At 52.1% G+C, this 19,933-nt stretch overlaps 2 protein-coding genes across 8 annotated transcripts in view; both read left to right on the plus strand.

The window, feature by feature from the left end:
• Positions 1–1,386: 1,386 nt before the first annotated feature.
• Positions 1,387–8,727, plus strand: RPL22 (ribosomal protein L22). Of its 3 annotated transcripts, none has more exons than XM_027565070.1 (4): positions 1,387–1,492; positions 3,276–3,380; positions 5,542–5,666; positions 8,457–8,727. In XM_027565070.1, the coding sequence occupies exons 1-4, from the start codon at positions 1,481–1,483 to the stop codon at positions 8,599–8,601; spliced, it is 387 nt and encodes a 128-aa protein (XP_027420871.1). In that variant the 5' UTR covers positions 1,387–1,480; the 3' UTR covers positions 8,602–8,727. The 3 variants fall into 3 exon arrangements, with proteins under 3 accessions (XP_027420871.1, XP_027420869.1, XP_027420870.1); XM_027565068.1 differs by lacking the exon at positions 1,387–1,492 and adding an exon at positions 1,499–1,744; XM_027565069.1 differs by lacking the exon at positions 1,387–1,492 and adding an exon at positions 3,144–3,173.
• A 5,177-nt stretch (positions 8,728–13,904) lies between these two features.
• CHD5 (chromodomain helicase DNA binding protein 5) overlaps positions 13,905–19,933 on the plus strand; it is a 71,595-nt gene continuing 65,566 nt past the window's right edge. For 2 of the 5 annotated variants that reach the window (XM_027565075.1, XM_027565076.1), the window contains exon 1: positions 13,905–14,082. In XM_027565075.1, the coding sequence (XP_027420876.1) occupies positions 14,004–14,082 (79 nt within the window). In that variant the 5' untranslated portion in view covers positions 13,905–14,003. Of the gene's footprint in view, positions 14,083–19,486; positions 19,749–19,933 lie in introns of those variants that run through there. The other 3 variants (XM_027565071.1, XM_027565073.1, XM_027565072.1) reach the window with 2 other exon arrangements.

Consider the following 19,933-nt stretch of genomic DNA (forward strand, 5'->3'; position numbering starts at 1 on the left):
ATTCTTCTGGTTGGTGGTGGCTTGTTAGTTTTGTTTTTACCAGGACGTCCTCTCATAAAATAAATCATGCAAATAATTACTATGGTGCCTGGCTAAAGTGGGCAGTTCCAGTCAGTGTTTCCCCTAACAGCAAGGACATGAAGGACTGAAAGTAGTCCCTCACGTGGAACGGTAGGTCTGGGGATGAAGACCCCTTGCCACTCAACTTTGGTCCGTGGACTAGCAGCAGCAACAGCAGTATCTCCTGGGAGCTCTCATGAAACGCAGGATCTCAGGCCAATGAGACCCACTGCATTGGAATCTGGAATGAGATTCCCAGGTGATTCCTGTCTGTATGCCAGTATGGGGAGCGCTGCTGCTGCTGCTGCTGCTGCTAAGTCGCTTCAGTCATGTCCGACTCTGGGTGACCCCATAGACGGCAGCCCACCAGGCTCCCCCGTCCCTGGGATTCTCCAGGCAAGAACACTGGAATGGGCTGCCACTTCCTTCTCCAATGCATGAAAGTGAAAAGTGAAAGTGAAGTCGCTCAATCGTGTCCGACTCTGAGCGACCCCATGGACTGCAGCCTACCAGGCTCCTCCATCCATGGGATTTTCCAGGCAAGAGTACTGGAGTGGGGTGCCATTGCCTTCTCCGTGAGGAGCGCTGGCAGATGAATTTTTGAAGCTGGGAAACTAGAAGGGATGAGGGACTTCCCAGATGGCGCTAGTGATAAAGAACCTGCCTGCCAATGCAAGAGACCTAAGAGACTCAGGTTCAATCCCTGGGTCGGCCCACTCCAATATTCTTGCCTGGAGAATCCCACGGACAGAGGAGCCTGTCGGGCTACAGTCCATAGGGTCTCAAAGAGTCGGACACGACTGAAGCGGCTTAGTACGCACCAGAAGAGATGAGCTGGAAAGCTAGGATGATCCGAGGATGGGCAGATTGAGTCTGAGGTGGTGGAGAGCGTACCTGACTGCAGCCAAAAGGGCTAGCACCAGGAAGCAGCCCCTTGCGCACCCGCTTCCTGATTGGGACTTTGGGTAGGAAGAAGCCAAGTGCTCTCGGACATTAGGACCCCAAATTAGGCCTCACCTCCCCAAGTTAGTGGGTTCGATTCCCATCCCACTACCTGGTTATTGACGGTTTATTGAATCTCCTTATTCATTTTTTTAAAGACTGTCAAAAGTAGAGAGAACCCCTTTATTTCTCTTCGGGCTCGTCTAGTCAGGCTCCCCCCTCCGATCCTTCGCAGTAGGACAGGCTACTCGGCTTCCTCCCTCCCACTACAATCCTGGGTGGGAGGGGCGTGAGACGATGGGTTTTTGCATTCAGGTAAAAACAATCGCTCCCCGAGAGTACAGAACGGGGCAAGACAGTGGCGACCGAGGAGCGTGGCAGAGAGATTAGTACGGCCTGAGCCCTGCGTGCTCTGCGCGCTGCGGCCTCTTTGCGTCTGCGTAGTTCGCTCACCTCCCTTTCTGCCTCCGCTACCGCCATGGCGCCTGTGGTTAGTATGGCTCCGCGTGAGGCCTCGGCTCTGGGGGAGGCACGTGGGCCTCACCGGCCCGGCCCCTACCTGGCTCTTGGCGGACGGCGCTCAGCATCGTCCTACCCGGGCCTGGCTAGCAGGCCTGCAGGAGTGAGCCAGTGTGGCCGCCGATCCCCGCACGTTGTGGGCGGAGGAGGCCGCGGCCCGAGGCTCGAGGGGGAGATCTGGGGCTTTCGGAGGCTGCCGCTCGGGCTTGGGCTCTTGCCTGTGGTCAGCAGGGAGCTGGGGGACTGAGATTGCAGCCTGGGCTGGTCAGCGAACCTTGGAGCCGGCGTAAGGCAGCCGAGGCCTGGGCCCGGTTACCTGGGCGGAGGGAGGGGAAGGAGGGGACCTGCCACTCTCGGGGACCGTGCGCAACCGGAAAGCCTATTCCGGGACTCGGGATCAGTGTCAGGGTCCCCGAACGGAGGGCTCGCTGGCCAGTTCTCACGAGGAGGCCTGGGCTAGAGGACCCTTTCGCGTCTCCAGAGAAAGTTAGATCTTCAGGGCGCAGCTCTGCAGACCCTTTCTGGTGTCCGGCGGGGGCCCATTTGGATTCTGTATCGGCCAGGCTGAGCCTGGGCCGTGTGGCGCCCTCATGTCACTGGCTGCAGATGGTCTCCTCCCAGGTTACTTGGAGAAAGTTTCCCTACCCTTCTTTGTTGGGACACCTTTATTAACAGTTTGGGCTCATCTCCAGCTTTCTGCCTGGGTGGGCCTTTAATGCTTTTAGGCGTTTGTATGTTTTTGATTTAAAACCATGGTGTGGGGGGTATGGAGCCCATATCCTGCCGGCAGGTCTTCTTGCTGATTGTGTGTTTCCGGGGCTTAAAGCAGCCCCTGTGATTGTTACTAGGAAGACATGTTAGGAAGGAAAAGAATGAGTGACTTTTGTCGAAGCCTAAGTGTTTGAAAAATTCATCCAGTTAATACAAGTTTTAGGTGAAGTTCTTTGAGACAGGAAAGGATGTGAAATGTGTTCTTGCAACTACAGGTAAGTATGTTGTCCAAGTGCTTTTTTTTTTTTTAATTGGAGTTGGAATTTGTAGAGGGAGAATATTTATACAAGGATCTTTGTGAGAATGAAGGAGCTGGAACCTTGTAGCTAAACTGGTGGTTTGAAAGTGCTCATTCAGAGATTAAATCAGTCAAAAGACCAGAAATTCTCAACAGTCTTGTTGTAATTAGCTAGACCCTTGTTCAAGGCATTTGGGGTTGGATGGGCTGCTAGGATGTGTGGTTCTGGTCACTGTCCTGAGAAAGTAGATGAGACAGGACGAAGGGAAAAAACAGATCAACTGGATTGCCCCTGAGTCGGAAAAGTTAGGATATGTAGTCAATTCAGATTAAAACTGTTTTAGGTATGCAAGGCATTTTCATGCCTGTGCCTTAATCCTGGAAGAAGACAAGTGAGTGTTTCTTTATTTTGGAAATTTTAGAATGAATAAAAGGAAACGTTTCTTTTATTGTAGTTCTTAAGCTAACAGACCTTCCATTATTCCCCTAGAAACCAGGGACGCTGGAAAGTGTAAATGGGAAAAGAGTGCTGTAATGAGTTTCCTCTTCTAGAGGGCATGACCCCAGAGCAGCATCTTGAGTGTTATCTATCCTCCATTCTTGGCACCTAGCAGGGGAACAGAATCCCATGGTTTTTGCATTTGTGTGTACTTTTACAGTTCTGGTCTTTCCACTTTGTTAATTTTTTTTTTGTTTTTGACTGGTTATGGCTTTATCTCTCTTATCATTTGTATCCTTTTCTTAGAAAAAGCTTGTGGCGAAGGGGGGCAAAAAAAAGAAGCAAGTCCTAAAATTCACTCTGGACTGTACCCACCCTGTAGAAGATGGAATCATGGATGCTGCCAATTTTGTAAGTTACCCCGCTGATGCCACCCTGGACAGTAGCGAACCCTTTCGGATATTGCTGAGAAGACATACTGGAGCCTGTTTGTTTGTAGGCTCAGGCTGCTCTGCAGTTCTTGCTGTTGGGTTCGACTCTGGATCTCTGTCTGGTTCTGGTTCTAAGCCTTGCTTTCTCAGGGGTGTGACAGTGGTGAAGAGTAAAGGAGATGCAGTGGAGCAAGTCACTGCCAGAGGGCCACATTTTCTTCTTCGGTTTCCAAAAAGATTTTACTTAAAATTTATCAGGTGAACTTCCTTGGATCCAGCATCTCCTCTGCACTTAGGTGTGTTTAGGTGTAAGCTTGGCCCTGACACTGACGTTTTGGGCCCAGGGGCTTCCTGTGCCCTGGGCCTGATGCTTGGTTCGGGGGCCTTGGACAGAGGACAGCATCTCCTTGAGCTTTCTGTTGTATTAAGCATCAGAGCTTCAGTATTCATGTGAAAATATCCTGCTTGCTGATTTGTAATTGTAGCTTGGATTTTTTCAGACCTTGCTCTGTACTGATTTTTTTGCCCTCATGTTGGCCCCATCCCCTAATACTCCTCTATTTCACCTAAATCTAGAAAAATGAACCCAGCTGCCACATTTTGGAATCTGCAACTTGGTTTTGGCATTTTACACTTTTCTTCTCCATAGCCAAGCAGAGCTTGGGGGAGTTTAGACATACTGTTGTGCAGAGCCCTAAGTTGACATTTTCTCTAAAGTCTCCAGAGTCAACTATTGCCAAGATTAATATCATTACAACAAGAATAATTTTCAAATTAAAAAATTAGCAGCTTGGCCTGTGGCCACGACTTACAAAGTATGGTGTCTGGGTAGCCTGTAGTTGACTGCCCTCTTGTAGATGCCTGCCGTGGCCCTGGCCTGGCCTGCAGGAGGTCCCTCCGTGGCTCCGTGTTCCTTCTGTCTTCTTGCTTTTCTCTGGGGCCTCTTGTCCCTCCTAACTTGTAGCTTCTTCCACATTGTGTCTGATGGCCCTGTTCTGCCATTATTCCCTCCACTGTCTCTCAATATGTGTATATGACTGTCTTCCTTTTAGGTTCCTCCTTTGGATAGAAAACAGGAGTTGTTTATTAGTCTAAGACACGAAAGTCAAGATTTCTGACCTCATCACACCTCCTGTTGACAGTTAACATGTTGTATATTGGTGGGTTTTTTTTTTTTTGGCTGTGTTGTGCAGTATTTGGGATCTTAGTTCCCTGACCAGGGATTGAATCCATGTTCCCTACAGTGGAAGCTCAGAGTCCTAGTACCAGCAGGAAAGTCCCCAGATTGGAGTTTTTAAATAGAGGACTGTAGGGATGGGAGCTGAAGGGCCTTCCTGTCATTGCAATATCAAGAAAACCGTAAAAGTCCTCCTTTTTGGTCCAAGAGGTGAATGACCAGCCCAGCTTCCTCTGGGATTTTCCCAGAGTCCCATCTCTGAGCTTCTGGGCCAGTGTCCCTCCTGCTGTTCAGTGCTGGTGCACGTGGCCCCTCAGCAGATAGATGTGTAATTGCTCTGGTTGCTGTATGTTTTTGTTCTGCTTGGTTGAAGATTTATTTTCTCCGATCACACTGAGGACACTGCTTTACATGTCTTAGGTTCAGAGGCTGCTTGCCATTTTGGTTGCCTATATCTACAGTTGTAAGTTTGGGCCTAGGTTTCCTGTCTACTCTTTACCTGTGACCCAAGAGTCAGAGACTGGACATATAATCAGCTATATGCTTAGAGATAGGAGTATAAAAAAATATTTTGGGACTTTTGGGATGGTCCAGTGGTTAGGGCTCTATGCTTCCAATGCAGGGGTTGTGGGTTCAATCCCTGGTCAGAGAACTAAGATCCCACATGCCATGTGGCGTGGCCAAAAAATTAAAAATAAGTGGTGTGTGAAAGTGGTTCAGTCATGTCCAACTTTTTGCGACCCCATGAACTATACAGTCCATGGAGTTCTCTAGGCCAGAATACTGGAGTGGGTAGCCTTTCCCTTCTCCAGAGGATCTTCCCAACCCCAGAATTGAACCCAGGTCTCCCACATTGCAGGTGGATTCTTTATCAGAAGAAGACAAATAAAATTTAAAAGTGTTTTGCTGGTGATGTGGGTGAACTAGTCTCCTCACTATCTGGTCCATTTGATGATTTCTACAGGAGCAGTTTCTTCAGGAGAGGATCAAGGTGAATGGAAAAGCTGGCAACCTGGGCGGCGGTGTTGTAACAATTGAAAGAAGCAAGAGCAAGATTACTGTAACTTCCGAGGTGCCCTTTTCCAAAAGGTATGGGAAGGGGAGGCATTACTTGTCCGTGTCCTCAGCTAAGGTTCCCACCCACCCTGGCCAGGAAGGTTGCTCTCTGCAAAGTCATTTGCTTTGTGGTTGCCTCTGTTAACTTCTGGAGCAGTGTCCAGCGTGAGGGGCGGTGAATGAACGAATGTTACTATGGTAGTTAAAAGTATTCAGCTCTTGGTAGCTTTCTGCAGTTTTGTTTTCCACAGCCTAAAGCAGTGGTCCCTAGCCTTTTTGGCACCAGGGACCAGTTTTCTGGAAGACAGTTTTTCCATGGCTGGGGGAATGGTTCTGGCAGTAATACAAGCCATGGGGAACTTCGCTGTCTGGCCCGCTGCTCACATCGTGCTCTGTGGCCCATTTCCTATCAGGCTTTGGACCAGACAAGTCTCACGGCCTGGGGTTTGGGGACCTTTGGGCTAAAGGATTTCCAGCAGTAAAGATGCTCAGACTTGCTTAGATTGTATTCTTAAAAGTGAGCCTGCCTTTGCCTCTAGATCACTTTGAAGAGCTTTCATTTTTATTCTGTTTTTTTTTTTTCCCTTTTGTTTAGTTGCTAAGTCGTATCCCACTCTTTTCAACCCTGTGGACTGCAGCAACACTAGGCTTTTTTTCCTGTAAATGCTACCAGAATTAGATGAGGGATCAGAAGTCTCAGTTTAGACTGAAGCCACCTCATTTAATTCCTGTAGGCCCATTTATTTATTTTTTTGGTCCATACCACGTGGTTGGCAGGATCTTAGTTCCCAGACCAGGGGTTGAACCCTTACCCTTGGCAGTGAGAGTGCTATGTCCTAACCAGTGAACCACCAGGGAATTCCCCTTTGCTTATGTTTTTAACTAAATTAGTCAGTAAATGGCTGGGTCCCTTCACTATTCATCTGAAACTATCACAACATTGTTACTTGACTATCCTGATACAAAATGTTTTTGGTGTTAAAAAAAAATTTAAATTAAAAAAAGAGAGATGACTTTAAAGCTAAGTGAATTACTCCTTTTTTTTCTGGCTGTGTGACTTGTGGAATCTTAGTCCCCTGATCAGGAATTGAACCGAGGCCCCCAGCAGTGGAAGCATGGAGTTCTAACCACTGGCCTGCCAGAGAAGTCCCTGAATTACTCCCCTTCTGCCTGGCTGAGTTATTTCACGTGTGCAGAAGGCAGTTAGATGGCATGAGAGACGGGATAACCGAAGGGCCTCCAAGGTGTACTTAACACCTCCCCCACCAGCCTCTGCTGAGCTCGCAGGGAAGAGCCTGTGGTCTGTTTCCAAATCTCCTGACCTAGTGTGAGAATGTCTCCTAACACATGTCACTTCAGTTTTCACAGACTTTCTCTTGTTTGCCAAGTAGGGAAGGAAAAGAACCTGATCTGTTAGAACTGTGTTTTCTTGAAACATTCAAGGAGCTCCTAATCTAGAACGTTCTTTTGGACACACCAAGTGGGATCCAGTTCTTGACCCAGGATCTAGTTCTTGACCAGGGATCAAATGCGTGCCCCCTGCAGTGGAAGCTTGGAGTCTTAACCACTGGACCACCAGGGACCAGTGGAACATTCCTTGCTTATCTCTGAACTTGTGTGTTTTAACCTAGCTTCCCCCCATATTCTATTATGAAAACACTAAGCCACCTAAACTTTTGAATTAACCCACTTTACCTGGATATAATATAGTAGAAATAGTAAATGGAAATAAAAGAGAATACTTTGTAGGTGAAACGACCAAATTGTTTTATTTTTATGTAGGGAAAAGTGGGTAGAATTGAACTGAGATCTTCACATCTTTGTGAAGATTGCTTGGTTGACGTGAGTAACACAGTGGAACAGTGTTTGTTTCCGGGAGGGGTCGGGTTTCTCGGTTTGTTAACACTTGGTCCCATCTAAAATGCCAGAGTTTGCCAGTGCATCTCATTTAGCCCTTGTACCAGTCTGAAGAGATGGTGAGTATCTTGAGACCTGTTTTATAGAGGGTGACACTGAGGTCTAGAAAGACTAACTTGCCCAGTGATGGGTTTGCTGAAGCTTCTATTCCCTCTTTACGGTTCTGGGAAGATGCCAGAATAGATAAACCCCAGGGCCTCATAAGCAGATGGATGAGAGAGCAGGATTGTGGGCTTTGTGTTGAGCATAAGAGCCATTGTTGCCTTTAGGTTGAACGGTTTCCTGACAATGGTGTTTGGGGTTGAGGCTTAGCTCACGCAGGCTCAGGTGGCCACTGGGCAAGTGGACTAAGGCCAGGTGCTTAAGTGGACAGCTCGAGTCAGGGCAGTTAAGCAGTGGGTGGATGGGGAGGGGGGTTGGGAGATGGGCATCTCAAAATGGGAGTGAGAATGTGACAAGGCCCTGAGCTGCGGTCCCAGGAAGCAGCAACCTCAAAAGGAGGTTTTAGTCAATGAGGTGAAGTACTTGGAGCTTGTTAGGAACCCAGCAGTTTCTCAATAAAAGATATTAAGATTGTGTGCTTAGCTTCCAAGTGATCACCTTGATCTCTTTCCCCAGTGGTCACTACAAACCATTTTATAGGTGATGGCTCTTGTTTCATGGACAGTGGTCACATCTTAATCTGTTCTCATTTTTATGGCCAGGTTAGTTAGAAGAAATGTGGATGATGTTTATTCTCATTAGAACAGTGACTGGGTATATTTCCCAACTGCCATTTTTTGAACCATGGGAAAATACCTTGAATTGTAGTGACTTTGAATGCACAAGTTTCATAAAAGTTAGAGTATTTCAGAATATCAGAAGGTCTTGTGTCTAGTGGAGTTCTCAAGTGTTCTTTCTCTGCAGGTATTTGAAATATCTTACCAAAAAATATTTGAAGAAGAATAATCTACGAGATTGGTTACGCGTAGTCGCTAACAGCAAAGAAAGTTACGAATTGCGTTACTTCCAGATTAATCAAGATGAAGAAGAGGAGGAAGATGAGGATTAAAACTCAATCTGGAATATTTGTATAAGTTCTTAAATAAAATTTATCAACTGAAATGGTGGTTTTCCTTGTATCTCTGCAGTGTGGACTGAACAAAATTGGAAATCTTAGTAAAAAGGCTTCACCTGGGCTGCCTCTCACTTGTTTTTAAACTTTTTTTCTGCTTAAAGATTTCAATTCTTGTGGTAGAAATAGCAAAACAGAGCTAAGGCTCCTTCGAGGGAACTGACTCTTGTGTGACACTGAGTAGGTGGAGGAGGGCATGGGGATTGGGGGTGAGTCAGTTACTATTTTACAGAAAAAGGGTGAGTCAGTTCCATTTGGTACCTCTCAAAGACTGAGGAATACAAACGTGGCAACTCCCGATTCACTGCAGGCAGAACCAGGGACTTGATTTTGAGGTTCTCTTGTTTTGGAAATGTGGCAGTGTCGAAGAAATGCAGGATTCTGGGGCAGTTTTGTGATTCTGTCTTCATTTTGTGATCATAAATTACTCTTGATACACATGGTTACTATGTATGCTAACCCTTTTTCTTCCCATGGAAATAAAATGTGGTCCTTCAGTGTTGTCTTGTATTCTGTCCCCCTCAGGAAAGGGTCTGAGGAGTGGCTCTTTTAAAAGTCCCAGGTGTTGGATTAAGGAAAGGTCTACACTATAGGAATTTGTAAAATAATTGTTTCTGCAAGTCTTTGCAGCGAACTGTCATTCTGACCCCAGCAGGGGGAGCTGGAGATGAGGTGTAGTGGAGATTCCAGAAGTGGGTGAGGATCTGTGGGATAGATACATGGGTTGGGATTGGAATTCTTCGATGCCCAGAGCTCTGGAGTCTTGGGTTTGGGTGTGAAGGGGAGGGCCTGGGAGACTACTCAGGCTGAAGAGAAGTGTCCAGATGCCCAGGGAAAGTCACTTCATGCCGTTTAGGCCACAGCTGGACTTAAAGTCATTCTACAGACTAAATTGAAGGCAGTGTTCCCACCATACCATTCCCACAATGGGTTCTGTTGCCCTGTGTGTAGAGGCTAGAGATCCAAGGTCATTAACAAGATTGTAAAGATGTGACTTGCTGATAGGATCAAGAGGGAGAAGAGGACCTGATACCTTAAAGTGCCCTCCTTAAGTCTAAACCGTTCTGCAGGAAAAGTGCATTGTCTTAAGGTGACATAACAAATTCATGGTTTTCCAGAGCTTGCCTATGGTTCATTTCCACACCTGCAATTCTTAACGTTCTTGCTAGTTGCATAGCTAGAAATGTTAACATTTGGTGCTTTTTGAGTTGACTTTAACATTGAGGGTTTGTGATTTCATTTGTGGTAAAGTACCATTTTCTTTCTATGCAAATTTCTTGGAGCAGAATTATTTGCATGATTCTGTTCTAGAGAAGGCAGGGTTTCTTTCAAATTTAACTGAAGCTCTTTGGTACTGTCCCTTACTATGATTATTAACTTTGTTAGCAAGGTTGTGACTTGGGTTTGCAAATTGTACTTGTTTGTTGCATTGATGTTCCATTATAGAAACCTTAGTTTGATTGTAAAAAATTATCCCTGGGCTGAAATTAGTATATAAGTTTTTTCTTTTAAACTATTCCCAGGATTTAAAATTTGTAATAAAATGGAAACTTCTTGGGTTTTCTGTGCCTTTTTTAACTCTTGTATTTTGACTTCTGATCACATACTAAAGTGGCTAACACATGGCTACTATTATTGTGCAAGGATATTTTTTTAAGGACTGCATGTTAATCTGTTTAGCAACAGAAAAATTGGTTGTCCTGCTGTACCAGCAATGACCTTGAACTTCATTAAGTTTGATAAGAACATGTATATTTTATTCCCTCTTTCTTCACCTTAGTTACGTTGCTGTGCCTCAGGTTCTGGAGAGTACTATAACCAAACTCTCCATGTAGAATTTCTTCAGACCCAGAGCCAGAGAAATAACTTGGCAAACACATGACTTTTTCTGATGGGTGTGATGTGAACTTGAATTACTTGGCACCCATTATACCAGCTGGGCCTGGGCTGCATTTTAGACCAATTTTCTTTTGATCTGTCTTGCCTCGTGACTCACCTGCCTGATCAAGGCACAGGAAAAGATTAGGTCATGGAGAGTTTGAAGCTGAGATTTAAGTTCGTGCAGGTAGTGAAGTAGGAAGTTGGTACAGTCTTGTTCTCAGCTGACTCCAACTCCACTTCACCCTTGGCTTGATCAATACCAGCTGTTAACAAAAGTTTTAACTTTGTTTTCCTTTCAAAGGCCCCTGTGGACCCCCAGCCCCAACACACACCCTGTGACTCCTTCAGTGGTGAAGTTGTGCTTTTCTGAGTCATGTCATCCTTGCAGCATTTCAGGAGGAGCCTTGTGTTAAAATAGATGAGTTCCAGCTAATCAGTGGAGAAAGCAATGGCACCCCACTCCAGTACTCTTGCCTGGAAAATCCCATGGACAGAGGAGCCTGGTAGGCTGCAGTCCATGGGACTGCTAAGAGTCAGACACGACTGAGCGACTTCACTTTCACTTTTCACTTTCATGCATTGGAGGAGGAAATGGCAACCCACTCCAGTGTTCTTGCCTGGAGAATCCCAGGGACAGGGGAGCCTGGTGGGCTGCCGTCTATGGGGTCGCACAGAGTCGGACACTACTGAAGCGACTTAGTAACAGCAGCAGCAGCAGCAGCTAATCAGTGGTGCCTAGCACTGTGGTGTTCAGAAACGTGTCACAGACATGGAGAAAGTGGGACAGTTTGATCATATCAAATACTTAATTTTAAGACAATTGGTCAAAATTAATGGGGCATTTAGACCTCAGCATTCTTAGGGCTCATTTGGTATCTTGGAAGGTGAGCAGCACTCCCGTAAGTTGATAATGGTCCTCCAGCCACTGATAGGCTCAGGGGAGCCTGGAAACTGGCTTTGGCAGTCTGCTTTTGTCTCCCTTTTGCTGCCTGGCCCGTCTTCTGACTTGCCCCCAAACTTCTCAAGGCTGTATGTAGGGTCGTTCTGACCCTTTCCTGTGAGGGGGCACACCCCTAGGAGGTGGGTCCCTGACAAGACAACCACAGATTTGGCAGTACCATGGCCTTTGCTTGGTAACCTTGGACAGAGCCAATATATTCTTTTTTTTTTTTTTGGTTGTGCTGGATCTTCTTTGCCGTGTGGGTTTTTCTCAAGTAACAGAAAGGGCTGCTCTAGTTACGGTGGAGGATGATGACTGATGAACATCTCGACTCTGATTTGCCAAATTAAGCAGCTGGAACTCTTCTTGGTTGAAAGATATCTGACTTTCTCAACCTCATCTTGGGAACTGGAGCCACAGTTAATGGTTCCTGTGTGGTGAAGGGCTTTCTGGTGATGGGAAATACTGTAGGTCCCAGCTTCTCTACAGTGGGACAGGGGACCTATGGAGGTGCCCTGACCTAATTCCTCCATCTGGGAAGGGCTGGGAGCAGGGCTGGTGCCGAAAGAGTGGGCAGTTTTTAGTGTTTTCTCTTGGATGGTTAATTTTCAGGAAGACAGGAGGTCTGGGAAGAGGAAGGCAGCCTTGCTGGGGAAAATGCAGGCCTGCTGAGGCATCTGTGATTGAGGCTCCCTCAGCTAGGTGCCCAGGAGGTGAAATACAGCTTCAGGAGACCAGGAGGGGCCCTTGCTTTCTTAGCCCGCCTCCTCCCTGCCTGTCCCTTGACCCTGGCAGGGTGTCTGCCCAGGGTGGATTCAACATCTCTCCTAATGTGGTTTAAAAGCAATTCAGGAGATGGTATTCCCAGCTCCCTGCACTTTGTCAGGAGGCTGGACAGACCTGTCCTTGCCCAGGAATGAATGAGGAGGAGCTTTGGTTTGAGGCTTACTGTAAATTCATTAGATGGGAAGGGAGAGGAGAAATGTGGGACACATCTTTCCAGCCTTCCCTGTGCCATCTATCATCTTCAGGCCACCTCCTCAGGAGGTCTTGCACTGGGAGCCCTCGCCAAGCACCCACAACTCTCCTGGCTCCTCAAAGGCCCCAGGAAGGGAGAGCCTGCCTGGTGACGCCAGTGTGGCATGGGTACTGGTGTCTGTCCACCTGGAGGAAGCAGGTGTTCAGCCAAGACCAGAGAGGTGGATGCCAGAGAGGAGACCGTCTCATAGCTGCTTTGGGCTTCCCGAGTCAGGTGGTTCCTGTGGGTCCCTGGCGCCACTGGGTCTCCAGTGGGTTCCTCCAGAGATGTCTGGCCCCAGGCAGTGGGGTGAGGGTTCCGGGTTCTTCCAGGATTAGAAAGCCGGCCAGCCTGTCCTTCGCTGAAACTTTTGCGTTCTTAGAGTAGCTTTAAGACTCGCTGCAGCCAAGACTGGCAGCGCTTATTTAAAATTCCAGTCTTGCTCCCCAGGGCTTTGGCCTCCATCTTCACCTTTAACAACCGAGGACTGGCGGCGCGGTTCCTTCCCACTCCGCGACAGGTGTCGCTTCTGAGCGGGAGTTTTGGGCACAGGGAACGCGGTTCCATCTCACCCCTGGGGGGCTGGATTTATTTAAAGCGGACCGGCCAGGAGGGGCGTTTTGGGAGGGGATACGTGGGTGGTGGGAGCCGGGTGCCATGGAGTGAGGGAGGAGCCAGCCTGCAGATTTTTCTGGAGGAATCAGACCCGCTGTCTCCAGAGCGGCCCTTCCCCAAGTGCGGAACGCTTTTTTCTTCGAATGTTCTTTGGAAAGGGGGTTATAGAAGCGTGTTTGGCTCGGTGCTAGGCGACCAGGGGCTGGGCGCGTGTGAGCAGTGAGGAAGCTCGCTGCCCGCTGCTCCGGGGACCCTGCCCCTGCGCCCTTGGGGACCCATCCCGGGCGGGGGCGGCGGTGGCAGCGGGCCCCGCCGAGGGTACGCCCGGGCCGGCCCTTCCCTCCACTGGGCCCGGCCGCCCGAGTCCCAGCTGCCCGCTTGGCCGTCGGGTCCCCCGGCGCGCGGGCGCCTCGACGGCTCCCCCTGCCGGAGTGCCGGGTCCTCCACCCCGCACCCGGAGGCACCGGACTAGTCCCCCCAACTTGTTCTCTGCTGTTAACTAGTCGCGCTGCCGGAACGATGGGATGGGGTTGCCACAGCAACCAGACTGGACGTCACAATCCGGGCATGTGTGCCGCCCCCCCGCCGTGCCGCCGTGCCGCCGGCTCTGCCGCCGCCACCTCGGCCGGCTGCGGGACTCGGGCTTCGGGGCGCGGTGGGCGGAGCAGCCCGGGCTTTGCGGGGATCTGGGCGAAGGCGGCCGAGAAGAAGGGGGTCGAGACGGGGGGGTGGAGGTTTGGGGGGGTGGGGGGGCAGGCGGCCGCCATCTTCTCGCCGAGGCCGCCTCGGCCGCCGCGCGCGCCCGTCCGGCAGCGCACGGGTTAAGGCTGGCACCGCGCCCGGCGGGAGGGGGGGCGCCCACCTCCCCTCCCCCCCGTGCCGGGCATGCGGGGCCCGCTGGGCACCGAGGAGGAGCTGCCGCGGCTGTTCGCGGACGATATGGAGAACGAGGACGAGATGTCAGGTGAGCAAGGCGCCGGCTGCGCTCGGGGCCGGGGCGGCGGGGGGCGCGGGGACCGGCTGGGCCCGGGGGCTGGACCTCGCAGGCGGCGCTGGCGGCGCGCGGGAGGGGGCGCCGGGCTGCGGGCTGCGCTCCCGCCCTGCTGGCGCCGCGCGGCCAAGGGCGCGGGGCTGGGCGAGCGCCGGGGTGCGGCGCGCGGGCCGCCAAGGGCGGGTACTATCGGGGCCACCCTGGCCACGGCGCGGGCGGAGGACCCCTGGGGGCCTGCGCCGGGCGCGCGAAGCGGGGAAGGGGCGCGGAGCCGCGGGGGTCAGCCCGCGTGCCCTTGAAGGGGGCGGGAATCGCTCTGCTGCTGGAGCCGCGCACCCCGCGCTTTCGCCCCGCACCGCGCACCCTTGCCCTCGCGGGCACCGGCGGGTGCTGGCGGGACCAGATACCGGGACCTGGCCTATCTCGGTTCCTGGGTGGGCTGGGTGGGGCCCGGAGAGGGCGGAGGACGGGACGGACTAGGGGACCGGGCGAGCGCCCGGGCAGGGGCGACTTCCCTCCGGGCCCACGAAGGCTCCAGGCTGAGGCGCGCGGGCTCGGACTCCGCTCCCGGTTCCCGGCCGCCGGGTGCCGCGACCGCCTCTCCCGAGCACTTTGCCCGGGCCGCCGGCGTCGTCCTGGCGCGCCCTAGCGCCGGCCGGCGTCTCCAGCCCGCGTTCGCCCGCCTAGTGGCGTTCCCAGCCCACCCTGCTTTGGCTCCGGGCCTGACTCCCAGGGCCACCGCCCCAGCCTTTGCTATCCCTCTCCAGAATTCAGCAGAAAACAGGGTTTGTGCGTCAGGGGCAACCTTGCAGGATCATTCCTTACTTAACTGCTCACCGTGTGTTTGGGACGTTCCCCTCACGGCACAGCTGGGCAGGGCCTCACACTGTGGACCGGCCGTCTTCGTTCCCTTCCAGAGGACTCTCACATCTCAGCGTCCCCACACCAAGTCACGGCCCCTTCTGGCCTCCCAGGGGACTTGTGGGAACTGCGGGAGCCCTTCCTCGCCCTTGAGTGTGCTGTTTGGCCCCTGGAGCCCTTTCTCCAGGGGCGAGAGTATTCCGCACATTGGCACCTCAACTCCTGCGTGCAGGAGGTGAGAAGGGGAGGATCCAGGTGGCAGTTGTCTCTTTCTAGAGGGGATTCCCACCAGGTGGCCACGCCCACTGGGGGGGGCGCTCCTCACCCTTCCCCACTTGTTTGCTTCCTTTGACATGGTGACTGGGGCCTCACCCTGATCAGATAGTTTGGCCAAGTTTGCAAAGGGTCTGCTGGGGTGAGGGGATTGGGGGTGAGGTGGCCCCACATGGGCGGAGTTGCTTGGACAAGGTTGACTCTTACATCCTGGGGGCCAGGGAATTAGGCCCATTTCCTGGAAGGGAACATAGAGGCCCAGCACAGGCACTGAAACCCAGGGCTGTTTTCTACCCAGGAAGCTAGCTTAGGGAAAGCTGGTTACTGGCTTCCTCGGGGCATGGCACTCGGGGCGTGGCCCTTTGTGGCACTGATTGATGGGGGCAGTGGACAGCTGAGAGTACCTGAATAGCTTTATTTCCAGGATTCACCAACCCCCTGATGGGGTCCTCTGTCCCCCTGTCCCATACACTTTGAATCTCTCTGGTTGTGTCAGGGCTCCAAGAGTGGGAAGAGGAGGAGGCCAGGGAAGTGCCCTCAGGCTGATGGGCACCCAGCTCACTCCTTTAGGGCCAGAGGGCTTGGACCTTGGCCAGAGTCACCTGCCCGCCACCTTGTCTCCCTCCTGCTTGCATCCATTGCTCCAGGCAGGTGTGGGGGGTGGGGTTGGCCCCAGGGTCTCTAGGAAGCCCCTCAAAGCCCTGCCAAACAGAGACTACCCTACCTTCCACAAGACCAGGTGCTTGACACCAGGGAGACACCTTCAGAGGGTGTCCTGAGCCTTTCTGAGCTCCTAGCCCTTCTCTGTGTCCCTGGTCCCAGCCACTGTCCCCTCTACCTGGGGACTGCAAAGCCTCCTAACCAGTCCTCACTGACCATACTCCACTCAGCAGCCAGGGTCACCTCTGTAAACACAAAGCAGACCCCAGCCCACTGGCATGAACCGATTGCAAAACCCCTGTTCTACTCCACCCCCATTGCCACCTCCCACCTTCTTGCTCATGTATTAGCCTTCTAGATTCTTCTGGAACTCCCCAGGCTCCATCCTGCACTGAACATTGACTGTGACCTCTGCCAGACCCAATATTCCCTGGCTCACGACTGCATCCTTCCTGCTACTCAGGTCTCCAGCTCCTGGCTGAGTGTAGGCCCACTTCTCTCAATTCCCAGGCCCATTTTAATGCGTCATTTTCTTGACAGTATTTCCCTGGAATATTACCATCAGCTGACTTGTATCAGTAGGCTTCCCCCCTTGAGGTTGACCCTGTGACCACCCACTGTGCCTGGCACTGTGGGTGCTGGAGAGAGGGGCACAGTCTTGGGGTCTGAGGGCTGGGGGGGTCCCTGGGTCACCCTGACCTCTGGATATGATGACAGCCTCAGCCTAGGCCTCGTGTCTCTCCTAAAGTGCTGGCCGCCCGGGCCCCTGTCCTTCACTTCGGCCTCTCTGCAACTCTCAACCTGAGCTGGTGACCATGGCCCACAGGGATGGGCCCTGCATGTGGCAGTTTGCTGGTGTGGGAGCCGGTGTACTGGGAGCTGTCACTCCAAGTTTTCAATCTGCTGTGGTGGGCTCAGTACTTGTCACATCTACTTTCCTCACTCCGCCTGTCTCCACCCTCTTCAGCAGTGTTCTTGCCACCCAGATTTGCCCAGGCCAGCTCTCTGGCCTTGAGGCCAGTGGGTGAGGAGGAGGGGGCTTGGAGGAGGAGGGCAGGGTCCCTGCTTCTTGGGCGCAGGGACCCTGGCTGCCAGAGTCTCTTGGGGATTCAGAGGGCTAGTCCACAAGAGGGCTCGAGAGAGTCAGTGGCTCCGCCTCTGCTGCTTGTTCATGGCCTGACCTTGGGCAGGACACCTGGTCCCTCTGCCTCAGTGTCCCCACTTGTGGAATGGTACTGTGACACCAGCTACCTCATAGAGGGGTTATTATGAGGACTGGTGAGATGGTGCACGTGGAACATGTAGGTCACAGTGCCCAGCACATGATAGGTGCCTATCATAAAGTGTGGCTTATAATTAGCACCATCCAAGGGGGGCAGTTTGCCTGCCTTCCCCAAGGAAATGCTTCTGAGACATGCACCCTCATCTGGTAAGCTGGGGGCAGGGAGCCTGGGCTTGAGGGGCTGGAGGGAGGTAGGGAGGAAGGGAGAAGAGGGCTTGGCACTCCAGGCCTTTTCCTCAGAAGTCCCTGCCTGGTAGGCCCAGCCCTTCCATCCCACATAGTCGGGGGGCGGGGGTGGGTTTCCTAGAGCTGGTGAGCCCAGCTTCTCTCCTGGCCGGGTAGTAGGACCACTCTGGCACTTGACTGGCCTGTGCACCCACAGGACTGGACCCCATCTAGGCTTCTGTGGGCACAGGGACCAAGAGGGAGAGAGCACCATGTTTCCCAAAGGTCTATATTTTCTTAACCTGTTCCCCCACCACTGGGGAAATGGTCAGAGCCTGATCATATTTAATACATTTTGCTGAGAGGAGGAGGGCACAGTCATCAGCACGCTTTGCCCAGTGGGTTGGCCTGTGAGAGACTCCCCTCATTCCCAATTGATCTATTATTTCATCCGTTCATTCAATCATCCACCCCTTTGTTCACCCAACCACCCATGTATGTACCCTGTGAACATCTGTCCATCCAGCCACAAAACTGACCAACTAGCCATATACACCCACCGCCCACTGGCTAGCCATCATACCCACTCATCATCCATCCATCCATCCATCCAACCCAGTCTCCATCCATCCATTTATCCATCCATCCATCCATCCTGGCATGCTGCAGTCCATGGGGTCACAAAGAGTTGGACATGACTGAGTGACTGAACTGAATTGAATCCATCCATCCATCCATCCATCCATCCATCCATCTATCCACCCATCCATTTATTTATCTGTCTAGTCCATCCACCCATCCATTGGTCCATTCATCTATTCATCTATCTGTCCATCCACCCATCATCTGTCCGTCCATCCACTCACCCACCCAACACAGATTTCTTGCATGCCTTCTCTGAGCCAAGTACTGAACATACTATATAGTGTCTGACCTTCTGGGGGTTTAGCAGGTAGAACTTTGGAGACTTTCTGCCTTTGGCTCTGTCCTTATTTCTCTCTCCCTGTTTGTCTTCTCACTTTGTCCTCCTGTTTGTCCCTTTGTCTGTTTTCCAAGTCTGTCTTCCCTGAGTCTTTGCTCCTCTCTCTCTGGCTGTCCCTCTCTGTCTCTCTTGTGTCCCTGGCCCTCCAGGGCTCTCCCCCATCCCCTCCCTCCTGCCTCTCTTTCCTCCTCCTCCCCTGCAGTGCTCTGGGCCCACACCCTCCTCCCTCCTCACTCTTTCCGGGCCCCAGTCCCTTAGGGTAAAAGCCTGCCCTGTTCCCTCCTCCTGCTGCCTGCCTGTGGTGCTCAGGACTGACTCTTTGATGAGACGCCAATGAGGTGATGTCTGGGTTTTGTTAAATGTCATAAATAAATTATTAATCCTCTCCTGGGCAGAAGTACTTCCCCTCCTCCTGCCCCTGCCATTATCTGTGGACGCCCATGGTGTGGGGGCATTCCAAGGACTGATGGGAACCTTAGTCTTGGTGGCCCCTCCTTGGTCGGCCCTAGAGTGGCCCTGAGAAGCCCTGGCCCAGCGATGCCTGAACCCCCAAGTCCTTCAGTTCCACCATCCTAACCTCCCTGAGGCCCTGGGCCCCACCTGCCATTGCCAAGCACTTCAGTTGCATCTCACAGTTTCTAGTTCCTCATCCCGTGAGAAGGGCAGTGCTTGGCCCATTTGTTTTTTAATTTTTATTTATTTATTTTCGTCCACGTCACTCAGCTTGGAGGATCTTAGTTGCCCAACCAGGGATCACACCCGTGCCTTTGGCAGTGGAAGTGTGGAATCCTAACCACTAGACCACCAGGGAATTTCCAGGACTCGGCCCATTTTAAGGATGAAGATGTGAGCTCCGGGGAGAAGGGACTGGGGGCTGCCCCCCCAGTCAGGGGCGGCGGTTTGAAGCCTGTGCTCCCCTGTCCCTCCTCCTGGTCACCGGGTGGTCTTGTTTCCTGCCTGGGGGAACGGAAGGAGCCCCTCTCCCCAGGCTCTGGAGGGGAGGGGGGACATTGAGCTGGGTCCCCATCACTGACATTTGCTCACTCTTCTGGACCTCTGTGATGGAGCTCTTGATCTGGCTCCGCCTCCCCAGATCCATCAGCTGCCTGGAATCAGATGACCTAACTCTTCCTTTCGCAATCATGTTTTTCTTCTGCTCTGATCACCTTGTGTTTGCTAAGTTGCCTGGGGGGCTGCCCTCTTTCCCAGGCCCCTCTGGGCTCTGCGGCTGTCCTTCCCCAGAGGACAGGGGCAGGGGATGGGCAGAGCATGGGGACTTGGGGTGGACTAGCCCAGACCACCCCTCCGAGGGAGCCCAGATGACCTTCCAGACCAGGGACCATCCTGAGTCACCTCAGCATCCCCAGAGCACATCCACGCTTGGCACAGGGGCAATGCTGTTTAAATGCTTGTTAAGTAAGTGCAGGGAAGGGCTGAGTTCTGGGGGCTCCTACACCTGGAGGGAGGGGCAGGCATGGGGACCACCAACCAGAGTTCTATCCTGGCTCTGCCGCCTGCCGGCTGTGAGACTGAGAAGTGGGCAAGTGATGAGATCCTTGGAGCCTGTTTCCTCATCTGCAAATGAGGGTAATATTACTGTC

Source organism: Bos indicus x Bos taurus, chromosome 16 (assembly GCF_003369695.1).
Source record: "Bos indicus x Bos taurus breed Angus x Brahman F1 hybrid chromosome 16, Bos_hybrid_MaternalHap_v2.0, whole genome shotgun sequence".
Taxonomy (NCBI): domain Eukaryota; kingdom Metazoa; phylum Chordata; class Mammalia; order Artiodactyla; family Bovidae; genus Bos; species Bos indicus x Bos taurus.

Excerpts from the sequence above, each read along its gene's own strand:
- RPL22 (XM_027565068.1), top strand. The coding sequence starts at position 1,499 with ATGGCTCCGCGTGAGGCCTCGGCTCTGGGGGAGGCACGTGGGCCTCAC. Across the intron at positions 3,381-5,541 it reads TCATGGATGCTGCCAATTTT|GAGCAGTTTCTTCAGGAGAG; the intron begins GTAAGTTACCCC and ends TGATTTCTACAG. Across the intron at positions 5,667-8,456 it reads GAGGTGCCCTTTTCCAAAAG|GTATTTGAAATATCTTACCA; the intron begins GTATGGGAAGGG and ends CTTTCTCTGCAG.